Raw genomic sequence first — 27,987 nt, forward strand, 5'->3', positions numbered from 1 at the left:
TAAAGAAACAGTGTACTGTCTCTTTTAAACTATGTGATCTCTCCTGTCTGTATTGTATATCTGGTTGCCGATGTTCTAATTTACCCGATTGATCCTGCCTGCACCGCTCCTCCCAAGTAAACTGACCATGGTAGTATGGCAGCCAATCCATGCTACCGTGGTCAGTTTACGTGCTCCTGCCTGTATCTTCTGTAGTCAGTGCTGTATAGGCAAGTGTATTTAAAAAACAAAGCTCAGTCCATTCCAGCTTGATTTTATTAGTTCACACATGGTGTTTGTAACATCAAAGATTACAACTACTTTAAGGCTGGGTTCACACTGGAGAACGCATGTGGCTCACAGCAGGAGTCCGGTACATCTCCATTCACAGTTTCTGGTCCAATTTCAGCCCAAGTTTTTGGCTGAATTCGGACCTGAAACCAACCAAAAGACGCAAAGGACTCCCGTGCAATTTGCACCGAAGCCGCTGCAGAAATGTGCGAACCGGCTCCATAGAGAGCCGGTCACAATCTCCTGCTATGTGAATTAGATGGGGGGAAACCCACATCCAATTCGCCATAGTGTGAACCCAGCCTTAAGCAGTATTAAACCCAAAAATGTATTATATTGCAAATTGTGTATAATGCGCCACCGAAAAAGACAACTGGAAAAACAGTCCAAAAAAGATCTGGAGAGCAGGAGGAATCCAATCACCAGCTATAGTGCATATACAAAGGGGCACTCGACACCACGTGATAAGGTAGTCTGCTTACCAGATGGCTGTTAAAAATAGGCATGTATAGATATTCTCAGTAACATCCAGCAAGTTCAGCTCTCTGGAACCCCTCATCAATACAGACAGCAATATCCAGATGGTTTTCTCCACAGATCAATGTCTCCCAGAAATCACACCAGTAACTTCTTGCAAACTCAACTGAACGCGCAATGAACCTTATCTTGCTTGTGTAAACTTCTACTCCCATCAGTTCACCTTGTAATAGAAATGAACAACAGCCTGTGTGACAAACAGGGCTGGCCCGGTAAATACTCTTGTTCTTGTTACAGCTCAAAGTTTTGGATCTCACGTTACTTTATTTGCCATTAGTGACGATATCAGTGCCTGAGCATGTTCAGATCACCATCCTGGAAAAGCTCTGAAAAAAAAAAACGAAACTCAGTCCATTCCAGCTTGATTTTATTAGTTCACACATGGTGTTGGTAACATCAAAGATTACAACTACTTTAAGGCTGGGTTCACACTGGAGAACGCATGTGGCTCACAGCAGGAGTCCGGTACATCTCCATTCAGTTTCAGGTCCAATTTCAGCCCAAGTTTTTGGCTGAATTCGGACCTGAAACAGACCAAAAGACGCATAGGACTCCCGTGCAATTTGCACCGAAGCCGCTGCTGAGATATGTGAACCTGCTCCATAGAGAGCCGGTCACAATCTCCTGCTATGCGAACTAGATGCGGGGAAACACACATCCAATTCGCAATAGTGTGAACCCAGCCTTAAGCAGTATTAAACCCAAAAATGTATTATATTGCAGCTTACCAATCATTAGACGTGGTTGCTGCATTTGTTTTCTTATCTTTTGGCTTTCTTCCCTCTGTTTTGACCTTGTGATCTGGTAACACAGCTCCTGTATTAGTGAGACACAACTCTGGATGAATGAGCACAGGAGGTATAGCGGCCAGCAGCATTGTCAGTCTGGGGGGTGGGGGGGAATATATATATTAATGTATTAGCAAATATAAATACACTACACAAATTGAACCTAAGCTCCAGCTCGCACTTTATAATCAGTTACACAAACAGTTGTTTTCCTTATGCAATAAAGGTTTTGTATGAATAAATAAAAGCTGATCATTTTAATCACCCCTGCCAGTTTTAATTGGCTTGTCTCATCCATGTAAACTGATACATTCTGCTGGAGAGCTTGTGCTTTTGCAAAACAACAGATTTGCTAGCTGGATCGCCAGATGAAAATAGAAGAAAGAAAGCCTAAGAAAAGAAAACAAATGCAGCCATCACATCTAAGAATTGGTAAGCTGCAATGTAATGTTTGCTTTTGGGCTTAATAACGCCTTAAGAAAAGACTCCATAAGCTACAGCAGTCTTATTCAAGTTTACCCCCCCCCCCCCTCAAAATGGTGTAAACCACCACTTCATGTAAATGACGCATATATAGAACCTGAGATTTAAATTAACAATAATAACCATACTAAGCGAATAAAGAAAAAAAAAAAATGAAGCCAGAGATGGGATTTTTTTAGGGATAAGGTACCAACACAGACATAAGCAGTTGCTCTCCCCTACTGTTAGCTGAAGTGTTCTGCCTATTGTTGCTGCAGACATGAAGGAATGTGCATACAGTGTAATGAACATGTTTTGTGTTTTGGGTGTTTGTGTTGCCTGGTGATCACAGTCATCTGCTCTATGACTTGGCTCTTGATTTCTACGCACATGGCGATCAATACGTACTTTAGCAAGTAAAAACCTGATCACCAAGATGACTGACAGGCTGCAAAGCGGCTGTGCCTTTCCCTCCAGAAAAACTTAATAATTATAAAAAAAAATAAGTTGTGGAGTGCTGGAAGGCAGGGAAGGACAGTATTACCATCCACTCTAATTTGTTGTCTGGGCTTTGGCTTCACTTCCTGCAGATTAATTTGTGGATAAAAAGGGTATTCTGTATGTGCTAGTTGTACCTTGCTGCAAACAAGGTTAGTAGGGTCTTATAAACTGTCTCCTTTTTTGTTTGATTTTTAATTCAACAATTTTATATATGGTCTATTAAAGGTTAGCTGCACACTAACAAGCAAATTCTGCTTGATTGCTAATAAGAATCATGTACAGCCTTCTGATATATCCTGTTGAATTAGCTGAATTGTTACTGTACATGATTTATATAGTGTCACTAGTTTAACAACTTGCTTACCAGCACATATATGTAAAAATGTTTTTTTTTCTTTTGCTAGAAAATTACTTGTATCTATCTATCTTATCTATCTTATCTATCTATCTATCTTATCTATCTATCTATCTATCTATCTATCTATCTATCTATCTATCTATCTATCTATCTATCTATCTATCTATCTATATTATAATAATGTTTTTATTTTATTTTTTTTAAGCAGAGGCCCTACAGAATAAAACAGGGGTCATTGCAATTTTTTATGTCACAGCGATTTGTGCAGCGATTTTTTTTTTTTTTTTTTTTTTTTTTCATACGCAATTTTTTGGGAAAAAATGCACTTTAATTAAAAAAGAACAAAACACAATATATAACCAAATTTTTTTGTACAATATGAATGATGTTATGCCGAGTAAATAGATCCCCCAACATGTCATGCTTCAAAATTGTGCACGCTCATGGAATGGCACCAAGCTACGGTACTTAAAAATCTCCATAGGCGACACTTTAACATTTTCTACAGGTTACCAGTTTAGAGTTAGAGGAGATCTAGTACTAAAGTTAATGCTCTCCCTCTGACATTCACGGCAATAGCGCACATGTGTTTGTTGTTTGAGCACTGTTTACGTATGTGGGTGTGACTTAAAATTCACTGCTGCACGCGAGCATGGGGGGGGGGTCAAGGGCGGTTTAAACTTTTTTTTTTTTTTTTTTTTTTTTTACGATTTCCTTACTTTTTTATTTTTACACTGTCCCTTTTTAGAAAAGCTTTTTTTAAATCACTTTTATTTCTATCACAATGAATATAAACGTTCCTTGTGATAGAAATAAGTAGTAACAGTTTCTCTTTATGGAGAGATCTGGGGTCAATAAGACCAATGTAAAGCGTTAAATAAAACAAATAAAATCTTGATCTAATGCTTTAAAAAAAAGGCTTTATTTATATTGGCCCGAAACCGGAAGTGACGTCATGATGTCACTCCGGTCCTTCTTGGCCAGTGATGGCGAACCTTGGCACCCCAGATATTTTGGAATTACGTTTCCCATGATGCTCAACTTCACTGCAGAGTGCATGAGCATCATGGGAAATGTAGTTCCAAATCATTTGGAATGCCAAGGTTCCCATCACTGTCCTAGGCCACAGAGATGAGTGGAGGTGATCTTTCCTCCGCTCATCTCTGTGACCGGATTGGTTCCTGGGGATACCGATCGCCCAAGCCTGGGAACCATCAGTAAAAGGCGGGAGGAGCGACCCCTCCCCCTGCTTCTAAAAGTGATCCACTTGGATCACTTTTAGTGGTTGGAGAATCGCTGACTGAAAAAAACAATTCTGGGGTTATGGCATATTGCTGCAGCCATAACCCCGGTATTCAACCTTCTACCAAGTATGTCCTTTGACTATGGCCTAGTAAGGAGGTGGTTAAACAGTGCTTTACAATTGTGAGAACCAGTTTCAAACAGTAGAGCATTAAGGGTTTTATAAAGCAAAGTTCCAGTTTAACACTTGGGTTTCCCTCACAGGGGTTATCCAAGTCTCTACGAAATCTCCAGACTCCAGGTCCCAAGCCAGGTTTTACCAACTTATAAGGAAACTGAAAATCCAGTTTCCTTTATATGAGACAAGCACCCTGCAGCCCCTTAACCTACCCTGATGAGAACCCTGTGTGACACAAAACCCTCTTCACACCATGGCAGGGCACAGCAGTCACAAAATATAAGGAGGGACAGTATAAAAACATTGCAGTTCAAGACAAAAGGGTTGGGAGGATCCTAATTGTGAGAGCTTACAATCTCAAAGGGAGCAAAAGGGTAATGATTGAATGGGGATGAGTTAATGAAAAAAGGAAAAATTCAGTTGTTTGGTAGAGGCAGGATAGGCTTCCCAGAAAAGGTGGGTTTTCAGGCATTGCATAAAGGCAGATAGAGTAGAAGATAGCTGGAGAGATTTGGGGTAGGGTGTTCCAAAGGATGGGAGAGACTCCTTAGAAGTCTTGGAGGCAAATGTGGGAGCTGACAAGAAAGCTAGAGAGCAGGATGTCTTGGGAGGAGCAAAGTGGATGGTGTAAGTGATAATTTTAGGCGAGGTTGGTGATGTAGCTCAGGGCAGAAACGGAGTGGTTGAGAAGGTGGCCGAGTCTATTGGTAGCAGATTGAAGAGGAGAGAGCCTGTGTAGAGGTAGGTCAACAAGGAGGGAGTTGCGGTAGTGTAGGCAAGAGATAAAGAAGTGAATTTTTGGCGATGGTGTGTTCATATGCACAGTGGGGAAAATTAATTATTTGATCCCTTGCAGATTTTGTATGTTTGCCCACTTACAAAGAAATGAAGGGTCTCTAATTTGTATCATTGCTCCAACAGTTGTCTCTTTCTCACCAAGCTTCTTGCTGGTAGTCTTGTAGCCCATTCCATTCTACAATCTTGTCCCTGATGTCCTTTGACAGCTTTTTGGTCTTGCACATGATGGTAAGGTTCATGTGGACAGGTGTTTATTATACACATAAAGAGTTGTCGTCATTGACAGGAGTAATCTGTGTATCACGTGAACACATACTGTAGCCAGTCTGAGGGAGCCATAATTATTGTTGTTTGGTAGGGGATGTAATACTTATTTTACTCACTGAACTGCAACTCAATTTATGATATTTGTATTGTGTTTTCTCTGGATTTTTGGTTGATATTCTGTCTCTATCATTGAAAATAAACCTATGATAAAAATTATAGACCCTTCATTTCTTAGTAGGTGGGCCAACTTACAAAATCTGCAGGGGATCAAATAATTTTCCCCACTGTATTCCTTGTATTCATCCTGCATTTTAACATTTCTGCTGTACAACATTCAAACAGCATGGAGGTGCTTGTGGTATGTTCTCTGTATCCCATAGTTCAAACCTATTCCTGTACTTTGCAGGCGCTTGCACATGTATTCCTATCACTATATAGACCTCCCTCCTGCATATCCATATTGAAGAGTTGCACGCCTTTACTGTCTTGATGTGGACTTGCATTTCTGCAGATACAAAATTTCTGGTGCCTATTCATGTCACCACAATTGGACACTCAGCCTTATTCACCAGTGCATTGGCTTCTTCATTGGAGAATATTGTCTTTTACATTAAAATATCCCGTAGCAAAGCATCAGCACCAAGGATGGCATTTACAAGTCAGTATACACCACATATTAGGTCTTAATTTTAAGAGCAAAGGTAGGTTTAAAATGAATGATAAATTAACTTGTGGTTTAACTACTTTGCATCTTTCTTCCCTCATCCTTTTTTTTTTTTTTTTTTTTTTTTCTGTAACTCTTTTAGTCTGTACTACTAATAATTTATTAATCATAATGTCAAAAAACACGTGTATGAGCTCGAGTAGTCGTGTTATAGTGATAAATACTCTGGTTCTTGGAGTTCCACAGTGTTGTTCAACTCTGGAGGACATTTTTGGTAAAACTTTATTACATATAACTGCAAGTTAGCTTGGTGTTTTGTAATTGCTTTGTACTATTTGATAAGGTTGACTACTGGCTTTTGTTACACTGCTTTTTTTCATACCAGGGTCTTGGTATGATATATGAAAAATCATCATCATAAGGTCTCTTTTCCCTGTAGATTCAACATCTTCTCAACCTTGAACCGGCCACCTCCAAACACTCAGCCAGTGAAAAAGAAGGTGGGTGTGGTTGTTAGAGATCCTACCACAATTAGCTGAATTCCATCAGGTGAAGCATTTGTGACTATCATTGTAAGCCTCACATATGAAGTACTTTAAAGAAGTGTTTCAGTTCCCTCCATGCCATCAGGTATCTCTTCTCTTCACTAAGAACATGAAAGGGTGACATGTTGATAGGGGAAAAACAGGGACATATCATCAGAGATACTTAGAACATGAGGACCAGTATTGTAAGGTGGCTGATTTTACAGTTTGCTTTGTTTTGAAATGACTCTCTGTCATTGATAGGCATTTCCATATTATAGGTGAAATTAGAGATCTAGATGTGACACAAAATGTATACCCTACACTATCAATGTTTCTGCTCCCCAGAAGCCGGTAAGTCCCACTGCAGTCTACTATGGAACCTGTGAGACTTCTGCATCTGCAAGGCAAAAAGACAGAACAGTTGCCCGCAGGCAGTGGAGTTCGATAGGGGCCTACAACCAATAACTGGGGTATATAAAACACATAACCAACATAGACACTAGGGCTCATGCACACTGCATCTCAAAGAAGCTGCTCCTACAGGCTTTTGAGCTTTTTTGAGCTCTCGTTTTTTTCTGCCTGGAAACTCCCCCTCCATGTTAGCCAATGTGTCCATGCACACTATGGTGTTTTCAGTTTACAGGCATATGAGCTTACAGGCAGAAAAACCCCCCACCAAACTACATTTTTGAGAGGAGCTTTAGAGGAAAAATAAAACTGGAAACGCACAACAACAAAAATTGAAAAAGATGAGGGGAGGGTTTGTGGAACAAAAACGCTTATGCTCGAAAAAGCTCACAAAAATGCAATAAAAATGCCAGAGCACAAAAAAGCACAAAATTCTTTAAGCTTATAGTAGTGAATGATAAATCTATAAAGAAGGTTCTTGGTCAATAATGCCTTGTTTCCACTGAGGGGATCAGTTCGGGCCGGGCCGGGCCGGTACAGTTTGAATGGCCTAGAATGGTCTGGTCTATTCTGGTGAGCGTTTCCACTGCAAGTGGGACCACAAGGGGCCATACAGGGTTTAGAAAAAATGCCTCAGCATAGCACAGCGGAGGGTTTTCTGTCAGCCAATCAGTGGAATGTATCGTAGCTCCGCCCTAACCGAACCGTTCCATTTTCTATGGCCCCACATCTGAAGCAGGACCCTGAATGGAACGGTTCGGTTGTATGGGCTGCTTTCATAATGGAAACACCCAAAATAGCGTACCATACCGAACCGATCCGCTCAGTGGAAACAAGGCATAATATAGCCACTTCAGCTCCAGGCCTTTTCTGGCACTTCTTGTTTACATGTAACAATCAGTATTTTTGTTAGAGAATTTCTTAGAACCCCCAAACAGTATATATATATATATTTTTTTTTTTAAAGCAGAGGCCCTAGGAAATAAATTGGTGGTTTTTTGCTAATTTTTTGTATATCACACAGTACCGTATTTGCGCAGAGGTTTTTCAAATGCAATTTTTTGGGAAAAAAAGAACACTTTTTTTAATATTAATGCAAAAAAAAAAAAATACATAACCTAATTTTTTTGTAAAATATAAAAGATGATGTTACGCCAAGTAAATAGATAACAAACACATCGCACTTTAAAATTGTGCATACCCGTGCAACAGTGACAAACATAAATTTTACTATTCATAAGCGATGCTTTAAAAGCCTTTTATAGGTTACCACTTTAGAATTACAGAGGAGGTCCAGTGCTAGAATTACTGCCCATGATCTAACGTTCGCGGTGATACCTCACTTATGGGACCATCACTGTTTTCATGTCTGCCGGACTGATGCATGCGCTCGCCTTTGGGCATGGGGGGATAGGGGCACCTTACAATTTTTTTGAATTAATAATTTATTTTATTTTTGCTGTAATTTATTTTCTATCGCATTTATTGCTGTCACAAGGAATGTAAACATCCGTGTGACGGCAATAGGCATGTGACAGGTTATGGAGAGATCTGGGGTCTATAAGACTATGGTGTCTGAACATTAAGGTGAGGTTCACACTGGTGCCATATGATTTTGATCCAATTTTAGGTGCAATTATGTAGTGCAACTTGGATGTGGCTGGCATATTCTATGGGGCCAAAATCATGCTGGAATGACACCAAAGTAGTACAGGAACATTTTCCAAAATCACACCATGCTTAGTTGCATTGATGTGAATGGGCATCATTAAAAACAATGTGATTTTCCATTGTCATGTGATTCTGTGCGACTCAAGTCGCACCTGAAATGGCACTAGTGTGAATGGAGCCTAAATAGTTGACTGATTTTATCATGTTTCCTTTTATATTCCTCTGTTGCAGTTTGAAATCTACCAGTCAGCAAGAAGCGTAAAACAGATTGCCAGCTTTTTTGAGTCCCATCAGAAAAAAGTGAATCAAAATATCCCGTCTGATGTGCAGCTGCAGAGAGAAGCTTTCCAAGGTAAGGAGGGGACATTTTAACATCATCTGTTATAAAGAAAGTAGTTATGCATTAGAAAACTGCAAATTGTTTATTATTTTACACCAAACCAGAGAAATCAGCTTGTACCTGCTTAGATTGGAACAGCTTCCAGGATTAATGCTGCTTAGCAATTTTCACACAACATTATCTTTTGGACTTCTGCCCTCTGGAAAAATGACAATACTGGCTTGTAAATATTTTTTTCCAAATCTTCTTATTGAAAGTTTTATCATTTACAGATTTTTACAACCAAGGTAAACTAAGAGCAATTGTTCTCAACCAGTCACTATTAAACACTGTTAATGAACACAACAAGTTAGTCTGAACATAGTTTGGAACAGTCTAAAGCCGGCCATAGATGATTAGAATCTTGGCAGGTTTCTGATAAACCAGCCGAGATTCGAACCATCTATAGGCAGGCTGATTGTACCCAAGTCGATCCATCCAAGCAGCATGTTGGATTTATATACGCAATCACGGTGTTTGCAGGAAAGAAAGCTGCATCATCTATGGCCTGCCTTAAGCTGCTAAACCAGTGATGGCGAACCTTGGCACCCCAGATGTTTTGAAGCTACATTTCCTATGATACTCAACTACACTGCAGAGTGCATGAGCATCATGGGAAATGGAGTTCCAAAACATCTGGGGTGCCAAGGTTCACCATCACTGATAAACAGTGTTAAAGTGTTTGTAAAGTCACTATGTCACTATGACTTTACATGTATGCCATGCAGATATGCAGCCATTAACAATAGTGTAAGTGTTTGTTAGAAATGAAAAGGCGAAATACCGTTTCACACCACAGCTGTGTGGTCACGTGATCTCCCTGTGCTTGCCGGCCTTAATCTACAAAGAGAAGTGGGAAGGGCCAAGATTCCCCTGTGACGTAAGCCAGCAGAGGGGAATCTCGGCCCCTCCTGCTTCTCTCCATAGATTGAAGCCGGCCAGCACAGGGGGATCACGTGACCGCACAGCTGTGGTGTGAAACGGTATTTCGACTTTTCATTTCTAATAAACACTTACACTATTGTTAATGGCTGCATATCTGCATGGCATACATTGAAATTGATCTCATGCTGATGGGGGGGGGGGGGACTGTCATAGGAGAGAACAAAGCTGCGGATAACGAGGCACATAAACCGACCACGGTAGTCTGGGCTCAGCAGCCATGATTATCGTGGTCAGCAGAGGCAGGGGGACTCAGGAACTGGCAGGATCAACCAGGTTTATTATCAGTTAGTAATAGAAGAATTGCACAGCACAAGCACTGTGCTGTTATTCATGCCTTAAAGGAACAGGATCTTTGGGGGGATCTTTAAAGCTGAACTCTGGGCAAAAATACAATATAATGTGGTTGTAAATGTATTTAATAATAATAAAATTAAAGTGATACTAAAGTCTGTTTTTTTTTGTTTTTTTTTTTCAATTAAAGATAACAAACATGTTATACTTACGTGCTCTGTGCAGTGGTGTTGCACAGAGCAGCCCAGATCCTCCTCTTTTTGGGTCGCTCTTTGATGCTCCTGGCCCCTCCCTCCTGTTGAGTGCCCCCACAGCAAGCAGCTTGCTATGGGGGCACCCGAGGCGAGCCAAAGCTCTCTGTGTCCATTCAAACACAAAGCCACAACCTAGTCACAGCTCAGCCTGCCCCCTTTCTCTCCTCATTTGCTCAATTACTTTAATAGCAGCGGGAGCCGATGGTGCCGTGCTGCTGTCTCAGCCAATGAGGGAGAGTCACAGACAGCCGAGTCTCTTGTGCAATATCGCTGGATCTAGATGGACCTCATGCAAGCATTAGGGGGGCTGAGGGGGGCTCCTGCACACAGAAGGCTTTTTATCTTAATACATAATGCATTAAGATAAACCTTCTGCCTTTACAACCACTTAAACCAAATCTGCCTTGACATGAACCTCCCGCCATCCATTACAAAGCAGCCCTCAGACTTTGAGAGATAGGGGCAGCAGTAGGTGCCAACAGACGGAGGGAGAGAGCAGAAGAAACAAACTTAATCGCTTATGTGTGTGTTGCTGCTCCATTATTATTCAATCCGCATTCTATAGGTGCAGAGATGACTATACTGTATTCTTTAAAGTGTACGATAGTCCCCTATGCCCAGCCAGTCTTACACTCACCTGCCACTGATTCCAGCCGACCCAGCGCATGTGTTCCTATGACGAATTAAGCTTTGTACACACGATGACTATCGGACAAATGATTGCTTGTTTTTTTGGGGGTTTTTTTTTCATGCTAGTCTCATATTTAAAACCAAAAGGTTATGATAAAATACAACTTTGGAAGTGATGTAATGTGTTGTATTGTAATGTATTGTTTTTCATTTCTGAACATAGGTGGTCTTAGTCTTCGGACTTTTTTTTTTTTTGATAAATACTGTTTTCATGATTGTGCCTCCTGAATACATTCAGATGAACTGTCATGATCAATTCTCGAAAGATGTGTACTGCCGATCAGATTATAGGACAATCGCTTTGATTGATTTTTCTCATCATGTGTACTAGGCATTAGTCTGAAGTGTGATCTTGTATTCAGAAGGGCTAAAGAACCCTTGGGCCAGTTGAGAGTTTGACAAGCTAGTGTGCAGCTTCATTGTATATACACTATATTACCAAAAGTATTGGGACACCTGCCCTTACACGCACTTTAATGGCATCCCAGCCTTATGCCTCGTACACAGGTTCCGATTATCGGATGATAAAAATCGTTTTCAGATTGATCGTTCGATAATCTGATTGTTAGTACACAGCTTTCGACAGCCGATCACGACTGTCTAACAAAATATGAAGGGACAAACACGAAAACTTTGCTCGGACGACAGCCCATCGTACGACAATCGTTTAATCAGTTACAGTAAGCGTCCGCTAAAAATCGATAGACAAAAACCACGCATGATCGGAAACGCGAAAATAAACCAGAAGGACACAAGGATCACACGTATTTGACATCATTTCAAATAACGTAGCTACGCACAGCGGAAGGTTTTTCCAGAATCGTATGACAAAAATCTTACTTTTGGCAGAGCACATTTTGCACTGTTGTATTCGATATTATTTTTTTGCAACAAAATGCGAACGATTTGTCTTACGATAAACGGAACATGTGTACGAGGCATCAGTCTGTAGGGTTCAATATTGAGTTGGCCCACCCTTTGCAGCTATAACAGCTTCAGCTCTTCTGGGAAGGCTGTCCACAAGGTTTAGGAGTGTGTCTATGGGATTGTTTGATCATTCTTCTAGAAGCATATTTATGAGGGCAGGCACTGATGTGGATGAGAAGGCCTGGCTCGCAGTCTCCGATCTAATTTATCCCGAAAGTGTTCTATTGGGCTGAGGTCAGGACTCAGCCAGTAAAGTTCCTCCACCCAAAACTTGCTTATCCATGTCTTTATGGACCTTGCTTTGTGCACTGGTGCACAGTCATGTTGGAACAGGAAGGGGCCATCCTCAAAATGTTCCCAGATAGTTAGGAGCATGAAATTGTCCAAAATGTCTTGGTATGCTGACGCCTTAAGAGTTGCCTTCACTGGAACTGAGGGGCCAAGCGCAACCCTTAAAAAAACAACCCCATACCATAATCCCTCTCCAACAAATGATTTGGACCAGTGCACAAAGCAAGGTCCATAAAGACATGGATGAGCGAGTTTGGAGTGAAGGAACTTGATTGACCTGCATCTCAACCCGATAGAACACCTTTGGGATGAATTAGAGCAGAGACTGCGAGCCAGGCCTTCTCATCCACATCAGTACCTGACCTCACAATTGCGCTTCTGGAAGAATGGTCAAACATTCCCATAGACACACTCCTAAACCTTGTGGACAGCCTTCCCAGAAGAGTTGAAGCTGTTATAGCTGCAAAGGGGGGGCCAACTCATTTTTGAGCCCTACGGACTAAGACTGGGATGCCATTAAAGTTCATGTGAGTGTAAAGGCAGGTGTCCCAATACTTTTGGTAATGTGTATCTCGCTGGTTTGGGAACTGCTGAATGGAGGGCTGTAGGTGCAGTTTTACGCTTGGAAAAAAGTAGTATCACGTTTCTGGCTGTGCTGTATGGCAGTGATGTATTAAGTACAAAATTGGCTGGACAGAATTGCACATCCTTTGGCAGATTTGCTCACTTGTGTATTTTGAGGTTTGCCTGGAATGCGGCTTTAATAGTTACTTGCACACTTTATTATTTTTTTGTAATGGGAAAAAGTTTCCATCACATCTCCTCCACTTTTTTCTCTAAGGGTACGATTAACGATAGTTGCATTCAATCAAGAAAATAGTGTATATTTTGCATTTGCAGCTCCTGCACGACTTTTGTAATTCCCCTGTGAATTATTCTATTTCCCAGCCTCTGCAAATCCAGGCTCTGTGCTATAATTGGTAAATCTAGTACAAGAGCAATATTATGACAGTGACTCATACATTCCTTTTTATCTAAGTTAGTCTAGGAGGGACTGCTGTCCCATTAGAATAGCAGCTGAACGGCAACAAATAAAAATGTTTTCTGCAGTGCTGAGCATGGAACAACTCTGTGGCTTGAGGGGTGTGTAACGTTCTGTATTATGTGTTTGATGACCAGTGATTTATAGCATCATCACATGAACATAATTATTTTCACATGTTTTCTTTTCCTTGGCTGCTCACTTTTTTTATTACGCATTGTGGATAGTTTTAATTTATTATTAAAGTTTCGGGTATTGGGTGGTCACGTGTACTGTGATTAAAACTTGAACGTGCCAGTACAGCTACAGATCCATGGCTTACTGATTATTTGATAGCAGTTACAGCACATGACTTCTGCTTGTTTGGTTGCTAGAGATTACTGTACATCAATACTGCTCACTGATCGGTTGCTAGATGTTACTAGACATCCTTACCACTCACTAATTGGTTGCAAGAGGGTACTGAACATTATTACTGCTCAATGATTTGTTGCAAGAGGTTAGTGCACATAATCTCCTCACTGCCTGCACACCATGGACTGGGCAGGGAAGGGACCCATCAATAGACGGAAAACTCCCAGGGATCCTAGGACTCCTGGGATCAGTGGCAATGTTAGGGGGGCATTTGATCAGTGCAATGCTGGGGGGTTGATGGGATCGGTGGGATGATGGGATTAGTTAGGAGGCAGTACACTTTGACAAATTCTGAATCATGTAGAGCAAAGCTGGGAATCTTTGGCAAGTATATAGTGGAGGATTGTACACTGACCACTAATGTAATGGGAAATTACAATCGCCACCAAAGTGAGGGGGGATTTACACGGACCACCAATGTGAAGGGGAATTTGCACTGACCACCATGTAACGGGGGATTTTACACCACACCCCATTATCGAGAGGGATTTCTACACTGACACCAATGTAATAGGAGCATTTACACCAACTACCAGTGTAAGGGAGAATTTACACTGACAACCATTGTTGAGGAGGTTTTGTACTGACCATCAATGTAAGGTGACACTATTACACCGACCACCAATGTTAGGGGGATTTACACCGCTGTAAGGGCAATTTTGCACTTACCACCAATGTAAAAGGAAATGTACACTGATCACCAATGTAATGGGGGATTTTACATCAACTGACAATAAAGGGGGGATTCTACACTGGCCACCAATGTAAGGGGGGGGGGGGGGGATTTACACTCGCCACCAATTTAAAAGGGCTTCTACATGGACAACCAATGTAAGGGAGGATTTGACCACAAATGCAAGTTTGGATTTTTTTCCAATTTCCAATATAAAGAGGAGTTTTTATATTGACCACCAATGTAATGTGGATTTACATTGACCACTAATGTAATGGGGATTTACACTGATTACTAATGTAATCGGAGCATTCACAGTAACCACCAATGTAAGGAGGGATTTACACTGGCCACCAGTGTAGATGAGATCTACATCCAAATCAGCAAAGGAATGGCTTCACCAGAAGAAGATTAAAGTTTTGGATTGGCCCAGCCAGAGCCCAGACCTGAGTTCAATTGAAAATCTGTGGGGAATCTGAGGAGGGCTGTGCTCAGGAGATGCCCTCGCAATCTGACAGATTTGGAGTGTATTTGCAAAGAAGAGTGGGCAAATCTTGCCAAGTCAAGATGTGCCATGCTGATAAACTCATATCCAAAAAGACTGAGTGTTGTAATAAAATCAAAAGGTGCTTCAACAAAGTATTAGTTTAAGGGTGTGCACACTTATGCAACCATATTATTTTATTTTTTTATTTTTACTTCCTTCCACCTAAAGATTTCAGTTTTTTGTTGTTCAACTGAGTTGTACAGTTTATAGGTCACATTAAAGATGGAAACAGTTCTGAAATTATTTATCTTTGTATCATTTTTTTACATCACAGAAACCTGACATTTTAACAGGGTGTGTTGATGTATAAATTAGGTGTTTTCAGTGAAGGGTGCTGCATACAAATAGAGACCAAATACAGAATGATTCTGTATACAATTGTCTTGTCAATCAATTTACTGTCTAGGAGAAAAATATGATTGTAAGATCAAAAAGATTGTTTGATGTGCCATACATTTAATCTGTTTTTTCATCCAGACCAATCAGAGCAATTTTGAGCGAATCATTTGATTTAATTAAAGCAGTTCTAGAGGCTGAAGGGATTTTTTTATCTTAATGCATTGTATGCATTAAGATAAACAACCTTCTGTGTATAGCAGCTTCCCTAATACTTACCTGAGCCCCATCTAGATCCAGCGAATTTGCATAGGAGTCTTGGCTGTCCGGGACTCTTCCTTCTCATTGGCTGAGACAGCAGAAGTGCGTCATTGGCTCCCGCTGCTGTCAATCAAAGGCATTGAGACAATGAGGACAGAAAGGGGGCGGGACCTGAATGTCTAAATGGACACACAGAGCAGCGGCTCAGCTCGGGTGCTCCCATAGCAAGCCGATTGCCGTTGGGGCACTCGGCAGGAGGGAGGGGCCAGGAGTGCCAATGGGGGACCCGAGAAGAGGAGGATCTGGGCTGCTCTGTGCAAAACTACTTCACCTAGCAGGTAAGTATAACATGTTTGTTAATTTTAAACAACAAAAAAAACTGACTTCAATATCACTTTAAAATAAATCGAGGATACATGTGTCTCTTTGAGAATTCTTAGATTTGATCATATTGTCAGGAATGCAGATTGAGGGCCAGGTCTTGTTGTTCAACATCAGTACCTGACCTCACAAATACTCTTGTGGCTGGATGGGCACAAATTCCCACAGACAACTTTTGAAAATCTTGTGTAAAGACTTTCCAGAAGAATGGAGGATGTTATATCCCTAAAGCGGCAGACAACATAGAAATGCTCATGGTTGGTATGGATAGGTGACAGTGTCAAAAAAAAGGGCGCCACCATCCCTGATTAGCATATACAATCAGAGGTTATTTAGTGGGATTTTATGGGCGCCAGGCAAATAAATTTAAACAAACATCAAGATTAAAAAGTATAAATGACATTTTATTGAACACAAACAAAGTTTAAAAATGATTATGCTGGCTATGCATAATATAGAACAAACAGCGATACATATCAACATAAAGAATAGGGGGTCACTCAGCACTATAGTCCCGACATGTTTTACCTGTTGGGGCCTCCTCAGGGGATATGTGTTGAGGGACCAAGCTGGATATGTCACTGTATAGAGTAAAATATAATTAGAAGCCATTCAAATATTAACCAAAAATATATGATTAAAGAAAAATAGAAAAAAAAAGAAAAATGTTAGCGACTGTCCAAAGCTAAATTATTCAACTGCCCACTATTGAATAGTTACCTGCTGTAAAGATGAAACCAGACGTAGGAAAACGGACATTGTGCTGTATTGGGGAGAGTTGGCCTGGGTGGGCCCAGGTAAGGGCCATGAGACCAATGTCTGCCACATAAGAAAATAATGTGAGTGGAATGGTGATGGAAAGGTTGAAGGGTGGAATAGTCAGGGAACGGGGGGGGGGGGGGGGGGATGGAGGGAAGAAAGAAGGGGGGGAGGATGCAGAGGAGAAAAGAAAGGAAAGGGAAAAGATGAGAGGAAAAGAACCAAAGGGGAAAGAAAAGGAAAAAGAATGGGGTGTGGATAGTAAGAAAAGGGGAACAAAAAAGGGGGGGGAGAGAAGGGACCAGAAATGGACAAAAGGGGAGAGATAGTGTAGGGAATGGGATGTGTGTAAAAACAGCCGGAGGGTGGTAATGGAGAAGGAGGGGCGGGCGCTCGAGCAGCTGACATAGCCCATTTAGTGGGTGCGCCTCTGTATATAATAATTTAGCTTTGGACAGTCGCTAACATTTTTCTTTCTCTTTTTTTCTTTAATTATATATTTTTGGTTAATATTTGAATGGCTTCTAATTGTATTTTACTCTATGCAGTGACATATCCAGCTTGGTCGCTCAACACATATCCCCTGAGGAAGCACCAACGGGTGAAACATGTCGGGACTATAGTGCTGAGTGACCCCCTATTCTTTATGTTGATATGTATCGCTGTTTGTTCTATATTATGCATAGCCAGCATAATAATTTCTAAACTTTGTGTTCAATAAAATGTCATTTATACTTTTTATCTTGATGTTTGTTTACATTTTTTTTGCCTGGCGCCCATAAAATCCTACTAAATAACCTCTCTGATTGTATATAGAAATGCTCATGGTTTTCTAATGGGATGTCCAACAGATTATATAGGTGTGATCTGACTTGCGTGGATATAGTTAGAGCAGTAAAACACAGTTGCTGCACATTGTTACAGAGCCACAGCCCTGTGTTTAAAATAGAAAATATGGCTTAAAATATGTAGTTAAAAAATATAAACCAAATTGGGTTTCTTTTACACCTTGAAAAGAACCTGTCAAAAAAAAAAAAACGCTCCAGCCACCAACTTGGCACCTACTAAGCCTTAAAAAATCTGCCAAATCCCTGGCCAGTATGTCAGGCAAAACTTCCCTGTGGTGATGAGCCCAGTCCGCTGCTTCATGCCTATTTCCCCTGGCAGTCCAACATAGCAATGGGATAGTTTGAATGTGAGCAGTACAGGAGGTAGTGGCATACTCAGACGCTACCTGAAAGTGCTGAGGATTTGCCTGTCAGGCTGTGCAAGCAGGAATGTAGAGGGTACTGTTGGTATGCGCAGATATTCCTAGGTGCCTTCACTGTAAACCTGCAGCAGTTTTTTCTTTTTTTTTCTAATCACAGGGTCTCTTTAACTTAAGCTGATCTTGGTTACATTAGCTGAATGGCAAATATAGCTAAAAAATGCATAAAGACTAAAAATGATAAAAAATGATAATGTTCAAATTATTATGGTAGGATGCACATTAACCATTTTGTATATTTAGTTTTAGGAGATCTGGACCAAAAACTTGCCCAAGAACAAAGTTGCAGCCACCCATCGAGAACTAGCATAGCATCAACTTATAAATATGGCAATACGTACAGCATGGAAAGTTCACATCACCATACATCAGACTCAAGGAAAGAATACAGCACTTTATCCTCTCATAATGAAAGAAAAAAAGTCTCTTTGGGAGATATGCATACCACCCACGCCACATACCAGCCAAGGAGGTTTTACGAAATGTACTCAATCAGGCATCAATCAACATCACAATCAGAGGCTTACAGAAAGAGTATCTATGATAAAAGCCCCTCTTTGTGCTCTGACACCCACTGTAAACCACCAGGTTTTGTACCCATCTCTGGGAAATTTTCTTCAAGCAGCTTGGATCTACCATCGGCGAGCTTAAAACAAGAGTGGATCAAACATCACAAGCCAAGGAGGATACCCATCACCTCAATCAGATGGAATACATCATCAGCTTCTAGCCACCCTGAGGTGTCCGGAAGACCTTTCCGAACACAGTCTGCTCTGGATCTTACAAATTGCGGTAACACTTCTCAGCAAAATCGAATATTTAATCTTTACAATTCCAACAGAGTTACTTCTTCGGGCTCTGATTTCCATAAACTCAACTATCAAATTGACTTGACAGGTAGATCATCTCAAAACAGTTCAGATCAATGCCCCACTGGATATTACACAACAGACTCTGGTGGCCATGGATCCATAACCAAATATGTGACACAAACTAACAGCCACTGGGAGGAAGAGAACAAGGAAAATTCTTTTATGTTAAACAAAGTCACAAGCCAGCCACCTTCTTGTGCTAGGACTAAAACAGACAAGGATACAGAACCTATAGAAGTTTTACATGAACATCCAGCACTAGATAATGTTTGTAACTTACAGGATCAAGTAGCAGACTTTATTTTCACAAGCAATATATCTGATCCACATGCTTTGAATTCACAAACAGAGAACATCTCTCCTAAAATAGATATGTCAGCAGTCGACACTGAACATTTTAGAGAGAATTTGGATGTGGGTCAGAACATTCCAGTAGGCTTCACAATGACACATAAAATTGAAAACAAAACAAAAGAACCTGTCAAGACACATTCTGGTGGCCTATCGGAATTGGAGCCCATGGAAGTTGATGTTCCAAAGGCTTCACTTCCATCTACAGTGAATTTTTCATCCACTGCTGAAGACTTGAGACTAGTTGGCAACAGTAATCAAAAAGACACTTCTCTTCTATCTCTACAAAAACATTTGTCTTATACTGGACCTTTGTTCACTAACCAGGACAAAGCAACATTTTCATTTCAAAGTTCTAAACATTTATTTGAACCTAATAATATAAAGGGAGATTATTCTTCTGTTACAAATGTGTTTACATCTTCAAAACCCATTGTTGGGAGTGATACAACTTCAAAAAACCTCTCCACTGATATTGCTGAAAGAATTTTAATGCTTAACTCAAGACGGGGTTCAAAGGACAATAACTTTGAAGGGTATAGGTCAGATATGCTGAAGCATCAGAAAAGAAATGCATCTTCACTTCCAGATTTAATTGATAAGAAAAATGAGCAATGCTATTACACAGATGACAGTTCCCCAACAATCAAAAATGGCTCCTTAACCACTGTGTCCAACACAAAACTGTCTGATAAAGCACAAATAATGTGTTCAGGAAACAACTTCAGTTCCCAGAATTTCACAAGCCAGATTGAAGATTCAAACTTCATAACTTCGGATTCTCTAGAAATGGTAAATACATGTTCTTTTGATCCAGAAATTGACAGAACATCAAAAGAAAAAGATATCCCATTGCTGGAAAGGGTATCCTTCTTGACAGACACTGTAACAGAAATTGATGGTACAAAAGCCTTACATATGCCAGAGACTGATCCTCCTAATTTAGACCTATATCAAAGGTATAAAGCATTGTATGTTAATAATCGGCCAAATTATGTCCAGCGTGGAGCTGATACAAATAATAATAGATCATTTTCCAAAACAGTACAAACTCCTAAGGAACATAGTGAAACTGATGGGTCAAACAGTGTGTTTATTTCAGTAACAAATCAACAAGATATTGATAGAGGAACACAAAATGTAGAAACTGTAAAGGAAATGTCCCAAAACCATTTGAATCCACAAAGAACTAGCAAGATAACTGAAATCAATGAGCCTCCCAGAATTCAAAGCATAACCATCATTCCCAACAGGCAGATTGTGGAGGAGAATTTACAAAGAAAGGACGACGCAGATAAAAAGTCCTCAAACCTACATAAAAAGCAGTTGCGTCTGGCACCAGAGCCATACAAAAAGAGTGTTAATACCAAAGAGGACACCAACCCCCCATTTTCTGGAGGTGGGCTGAAGCCAAACATTTATACTTGTGAAAATATATCTGATGATATCCCATCTGTTGAAATCAACACCATTTCTGAAATTCAACAGACATCTAAAACATACACTTCTGAAGGAGTAACAGAAAGAACTAAAATTTATGAAACGTGTTACACAGATTCCTCAAAGCCTGATGTTGATACTGTTGAATATCATAAGGTTGTTTCAATCTATTACACCTTACCTCGTAAATTTTCTAAAAGACTGTCAGATGTATCCCAGAACAACTTGAAAAACATTGATCAGACTCTTGAAACTAGTCGAGCTCCCAGTGCTCTTTTGGAGAGGATATTAAATAGGTGCTCAGAAGCTGAAGAAAAACATGACTTCAGTTACCAAAATAAGGAAAAAATATCACCGTCCCATTGTATGCCTGAAAATGTATTGACCAAAGAACTGGATTCAGGAGAAACTCCTTTAAGCCAACAGCATCTTTTAAATTTCAATCTCATTCCTTTGCAAACTAATCTAATAAGTAAGAACAGCACACCCTTTCCTGGTGCAGAAATTACTCCAACTGATTTTAATTTGACAGACCAGTTCAATTTGGAGGACCAGTTTAGTTCTTTGCATATCTCCCAGAGTGGTTGTGGTCACAGAGGTAATGACTTACAGATACAAAGAAATTCCACAAACCGAAATGAATATAGTACTACAAGGACTTCACCCCGGCATAACCAAAATACTTCCTACACGTTACCCAATAGGAAATGTAATCTCCAGGATTTGGAGAGAAGTATTCTTGAGAATGATGTTGCTATGGCACGTAACAGATGTAACGTATATTCGAAAAGAGAAAACTCATTTCCTGTAACTCCAGAATTGCAGGATGTCATTTTATCACCAACGTTTGGTTACGATAATCTTCATTTTACTGGAGGTTGCAATTCAATTGACTTTCAGGAAAGGCAGATGAATAATATCCATAATTGTGTGGAAAAAGAAGACCGTTTGTCCAATAAAGATTCCTTTGGAGGTGGAGTTATTTACAGAGAAGATATTCCATCGTTCTATAAATCAAAAAGTTTAAATAGACGTGAATCACACCATGCAAGAGACACCTCACCAAGCATGGAAACCAAACTCGGTAACCAATCTCAAAGCCAGCCTTATGCTACTAGACCATCTTACAACTCTGAATTTGTCCAGAAGAAAATGAAACCTATAAATGCCAAGAGATTTACTTTTTCCTTTGACAACAATGGACAAAGAGAAAACAGCAACTCTCAGTCAAGTGAATCATTTGGTGAATGTATTGGGCAGTCTGACGTTGATTCACCATCTGTGTTTTATTCACCAAAGGGCAATTATTCTTCATATGCAGACAGACATTATTATAAACAGAGAAGCTTAGCTGAGGGCAGAACTTCTCAATCTTCCAATATGTATCGCTCCAAAAGTTTGAAAAGCATCAATCATGATTACAAAGAGGAAGAGATTGAGATCAGAAGAAAAAGTGATGGAAATTTTTCTTCGAAAAGTTATGGTGGGAATATGAAAGGCAGGAATCCTTCAGGCATCTGTGACAATGGTACACGTAACAGGATACATTCAGCTGAGATTATTGATGAGAATGATAATTGGCAAGATAGCAGTACGGGCAATGAAAAAACCCCTGTATACACTGCTAAGGCTGTTGACTATGGAATTTTTGGAAAGGAGCAACAGGAAGCACTTTTAAACAATGTAAAGAGATCACTCACTGAAGGCAGGTTATGGAGGCCAAGTTTTCTAAAAAATCCAAACTCCTTGAGGAATGAGGATTCTTATGAAACAGGCTGTAAGCCTGATGATGATCTCAAAGGGACTCTAAATATATATGAGGGCGTGGTCCCTCCCAATTCAGAATCTGATACTGATACAACAACTGATGATGAATATTACTTGAATGAAAACGACAAAGAATCTGAATTGTGAAGTCCTTCAGGATTAGAACCGACACAGTATTGCTGCTTTTTTCAGACACTGGCTTTACATGACAATATGTGTAAAATAATTTTGATATAGTAACGTTTTGACAATAATTTGTTTTATTAAAGTGCAATTTGGAAGGTACAGTAGCTTCTTCTAAATCCCAACTACATATGTATATTTCAAGAAATATATAGCATAAAGAGGGTGCCAGTTATGGTTTTAGGTTTTAAGCAAGATAAGTAAAAGAAATATGAAAGTATCAATCCCATTCTTGTGATTTGCAAATTTTAGGGAGCTATGCCATGCGCTTTTTGTAACCGGTCCCTTTACCTGTGCTGGTGAATGGCAAAACCTGACATACACTCACATAAAAAAACAGTTAATTTACACATTTTATACATCTTATTGGTGCTGGTGAGATATGCGTAGTGAGGTATACCTCCAAAAATGAACAATTTAAAGCCACAGCCCAGCAGGAAAGGTTTTGTTTTTTCTGATGGCTACTGGAACCTCTGAGTAATGATGAAATGCAAAGCCATTTATCATGAAACAAGGGTCAACGCATCAGCTCTAGGCACATATTTTCAGTCCCTTGGTATGTTTTTGTTTTGTGTTTGTTTTTTTCATTGAAATGCATTTTTGATACTGTTTTACTAAAGCAGGGGTCTCCAGACTTTCTAAAGAAAGAGCCAATTTACTGTTCTTCAGACTTGAGGGGGGCCAGACTGTGCCCAGTGGGAGCAAACAATGCCCGATCTTTGGTATTAGGGGGAGAAATAGTTGGGGCCATTGGGAGGAATAGTGCCCCATTTTTGTTTTCAGTGGAAGCAAATATGCGCCATTGTTTGTGTCAGTGAAAGAAATAGTGCCCTATTGTTCGTGTCAATGGCAGGAATTATGCCCCATTGTTGGTGTCAGTGGCAGGAATGATGGCCAAATATTGGCAAGCAAAGGGCCACATCCAGCCCCAGGGCTGCAGTTTGGAGACCACTGTGCTAAAGCATGATCAATCTCTAGCTAGGTAAAACTTTTTTGCAATTGTCAAGTGCCTATATGCATACTATTTTTAAAGAGACAATGTCACCAGACCATTCAATATAACAGTCCCCGTTTTACTTACCTGAGCCCGGGAATTTCCAACGGCAAGGACACGCTGTCCCTCTGCCCAGGGTTCTCGGTACTTGATTGGATAGATTGATAGCAGCGCAGCCATTGGCTCCCGCTGCTGTCAATCAAATCCAGTGACCGGGGGGGGGGGGGGGCAGAGTCCGGCATTCGTGTCTATGGATGCAAATGCTGGACTCTGAGGGTGTGCCCGGAAGGTAACCCCCCCCCCCCCCCCCCCGGGAGAGCACTTTCCTAGGGGGTTATTTGATATGGGGAGGAGTCGCTCAGGGACCCCAGAAATTGAGGATCGGGGCCACACTATGCAAAGCGAGCTGCACAGTGGAGGCAAGTATGATATGTTTGTAAAGCTTTGTTTTTTTAAAAAATAACAATCACTTTAAGTGTACAACCCCAATTTCAAAAATTTGGTCCCAATGTGTAAAATGCACATAAAAACAGAATGCAATGATTTACAAATCTCAGAAACCAATATTTTATTCACAATAAAATGTTTAAACTGAGCAAATGTACCATTTTAAATAAAAAAATAAGGTCATTTTGAAATTGATTGCAGCAACATGTCTCAAAAAAGTTGGGACAGGGCAACTAAAAGCTGGCAAATGTAAGTGTTTGTAAAGGTTCAAACTTTTCTTTTAAAAACAAACCTGTTATACTTACCTGCTCTGTGTAATAGTTTTGCAGAGAGCAGCCCCGATCCTGCTTTTCTCAGGTCCCCCGCAGGTGCTCCTGGCCCCTCCCCCCTGCTGAGTGCCCCCAGAGCAAGCTGCTTGCTCTGGGGGCACTCGTCCGTGCTCGCTCCCAAGCCTCCTCTGTTTGTGACACACAGAACCCTGCTCGGCCCCGCTCCCTTCTCAATGAGTGCGATTGATCGCAGCGGAAACCAATAAGGAGAGAGAGATACCCGGGAGAGCGTCTGCTTTTGTGCACATTGCTGGATTGGGATCGGTGAGTATAAGGGAGGGCTGAGGGGGGAGCTGCAGACTGAAAGTTTTTTTACCTTCATGCATAGAATGCATGATGGTAAAAAAACTTTCAGTCTGTAGAGCCACGTTAAAGTGGTACTAACAAGGAAGAGCTGGAAGAACATTTTTTTAACTAATTGGGTTAATTGGCAAAAAGGTCAGTAACATAATATGGTATAAAAAGAGCACCTTAAAGAGTCAGTGTGTCCCCGTTCGCCTGCCAGAGTCGACCAAAAAATTCACATGTAATTTCCAGGTTGGCTCTGGGGCATTGCTTGCACAGTGCAAAAGACTGTTCCACTGCCTTGGCAGTTAACCAATGCTGCACTGTTAGAGTAAGGGGGCAGGGTCACATGTCATATTTACTGAACAATACTAAAATTCTGATGAGGTTCAGGTTTGTGTGACTACGAGGGAGCTAACCGAAGGCAAGTACAGCACTAAAGAATAGCTATGTAGCAAACCTCTTAACGTGCCCTGACTGGGCAAAATACAGGTTCGCTTTAAGAATTTTAAAGAGGAGCTTCACTTCCCAACCCTAGCCAGCCCCCCCATACCATTTTATGCTGAGGTATGGCAGGTACACATGCCATTGCAGTAGAAACTGGACAACCTTCGGCCCGTGTGTACAGCTGCCTATCTGACAGAAGCGCATCTCATGACTAGCAGCCGACCGGAATCCGATCAGTGATTGCAGCCAATGGCTGCCAGTGCTGTACTGGCATGTTCTGGCAGGGGGGTGGCACCTAGGGGGGAGATCACTGTACTAACATTGCTTGTGTAGTACAGCGATCTGTCAGTTTTTTTTTTTTTTTTTTTTTTTAATCGTCCAGCCCGCTGAGTTGAATGAAAAAAACTTAGTGTGTGTAGGAGGGTTTATCCACAAAAACTTACATGATTAGTGAATCCAGTATATTCTGCAGTGATCCAGCACATGCTTACCTGGTCCCACGCCACTATCTTCTCTTATGTCGTTGGCAGCTGGCTGTCAATTCCAGATTCTTGCCCCCTGATGGCGCACTGCAATAACCAGACCCCTTGATGACATGGTGTGCCCCGGAGTCTCTTCGGATGCATGATGTAAGTATCCCAGGAGGCTGCGGGCAATTAAATACATCTTTTTCATCTAGATGAGAAGCCAGGAAGAGCGGGATGTGTCCCCAAAAAAAGGTAATAGGAAAAAAAAAAGTTTAAAAAAATTCCGACTGTGAGGGAGTAAGGGGTTAGGAGTGGAATGCTGGAAAGTGGGTGGGGAGGGTGAAGGTCAGCTTTAACTTCATTTGATTTAAACTTGGATGTGATCACATTTCTTCACGTTGTCTTTTGTTAACATCTTTCTCTGTCATAGCTAATGCAGGTGAAAATGGATACATCTCTTTTAATGAAGCCCTTTTATATTTTTCTTTATCAATGGAATCAAAGACTGCATATGTATTTGTCTCTAAAAAAAAAAAAAAAGGAAAAAGTTTGTAAAAATGTTACTTGTGTAATATAGAGATGGTGTGACTAATCTGCATACGCCCGCTGCTAAGGAATTGGTCAGGCACACATACTAATTTAGGTGTCCTGGCTGCTGGTACCTTGGTTCACAGGATATAATGTACTATAAATTAAATCTGGGCAAACCTCTAAATCCATTGTTATAAACACACAAACTGTTTCTGGAGGCAGTCTTGTGATTGGGGCAGTGCTGCCAGATAATACAGCCCCATCCTAGACCTTCCTGCAGACTACACTGCAGTTAGAGACCCTGAGAGGATAGAAATATGGAGGTTACCAGTACTGGTCTGAAATATTTTCTGGCAGATTTATTGGATTCAGTACAACACTATGCATATTGTGTGTGTTTTTTTTTTTTTGTTTTGTTTTCTTTTACATGACTGAAAAGGATTGCATTTTAAATGTTGGCATATTCTGACTGAATTGAACAAACTTTGAGCCATGGGGGTCCTACAAACACCTCCCTGGCTTGACAAAAGTTAATTTTCCATCCAGCTCAGATGATTTTTAAATCATCAGCCGTACAGTGACTGTATACTATCAGATGCAGCACCACTGTATTCAGGAAGCCATAGGAATCGTGGATGCCAGATGCATTGGAGTTGATTTACTAAAACTGGAGAGTGCAAAATCTGGTTCACCTGTGCATGGTAGCCAATCCGCTTCTAACTTCTGCTTGTTAAATTAAAGTGATTGTATAGTCTTTTTTTTTTATTTTATATTTTTTTGTTCAAAATAACATGTTATACTTGCCTGCTCTGTGCAGTAGATTTGTACAGAGCAATCCAGCTCCTCCTCTTCTCGGGTCCCTCTTCAGTGTTCCAAGCCCCTCTCTTCTGTTGAGTGCCCTTACAGCAAGCAGCTTCCTATGGGTGCACCCGAGCCAAGTCACAGCTCCCTGTGTCCATTTAGAAACGGAGCTACGGCCCGGCCCTGCCCCCTTTCTCTCCTCATTGGCTGACTGACCTTGATTGGCAGAAGCCAATTGCACCGCGCTGCTGTCAGCCAATGAGGAGGAGAGTCGTGGGCAGCTGAGACATTCCTGTAACATCGCTGGATCTATAAGGACCTCAGGTAAGTATTAGGGGGGCTGGTGTACACAGAAGGCTTTTTATCTTAATGCATAGAATGGAAACCTTCTGACTTTATAATCACTTTAAGCTTTGACAAAAAAAAACAAAAAACTGGAAGCTGATTGGTTTCTATGCAGAGCGCAACCAGATTTTACACTGTCCATTTTGAATCAACCCCAATGCCTGGCAGTGGTAATTCCTATATCCACACTATTGGCATGGGAGGGGGAATCAATTGCTTTTCTCTTTTTTTTTTTTTTTTTTTTTAGCCCACGGGCTGAACAAGAGAAAGGTGAGCCACATACAGTAAGCATATGTCTTTACATTAAAAAAAAAAAAAAAAAAAAAAAAAAATTTTTGGATAAAACTAGAGATAGTGGAGGTGTTAACAACAGCAGCCAGATACTACTTGTCACTTTAGGGTCAGCAGATATTTATAATCCAATGTCCAAGTGAGTCCTCCACTCATGGTTAATGATGTATATAGCTGTAAATAAACTGACCGCACTTTCAGAAATATTTATTTTTATCAGAACTGAAGTATGGATATATTTTATAAGCAGGGTGTAATGCTTGATAAAAAAAACATGTAAAGTATTTGTATTATCTATTGATGTAATAT

General features: G+C 40.6%; 1 protein-coding gene across 1 annotated transcript in view; it reads left to right on the plus strand.

Annotated features, from left to right (window-relative positions):
• The window catches only part of EXPH5 (exophilin 5), a 37,619-nt gene extending 9,853 nt beyond the window's left edge, over positions 1–27,766 (plus strand). The window contains exons 3-5 of the mRNA XM_073613493.1: positions 6,505–6,565; positions 8,903–9,023; positions 18,372–27,766. Coding sequence (XP_073469594.1) covers positions 6,505–6,565; positions 8,903–9,023; positions 18,372–22,705 — 4,516 coding nt within the window. The 3' untranslated portion in view covers positions 22,706–27,766. The remainder of the gene's footprint in view (positions 1–6,504; positions 6,566–8,902; positions 9,024–18,371) is intronic.
• The last annotated feature ends 221 nt before the right edge of the window (positions 27,767–27,987 follow it).

The sequence above is a fragment of the Aquarana catesbeiana genome, linkage group LG02 (genome assembly GCF_042186555.1).
Source record: "Aquarana catesbeiana isolate 2022-GZ linkage group LG02, ASM4218655v1, whole genome shotgun sequence".
Lineage (NCBI taxonomy): Eukaryota > Metazoa > Chordata > Amphibia > Anura > Ranidae > Aquarana > Aquarana catesbeiana.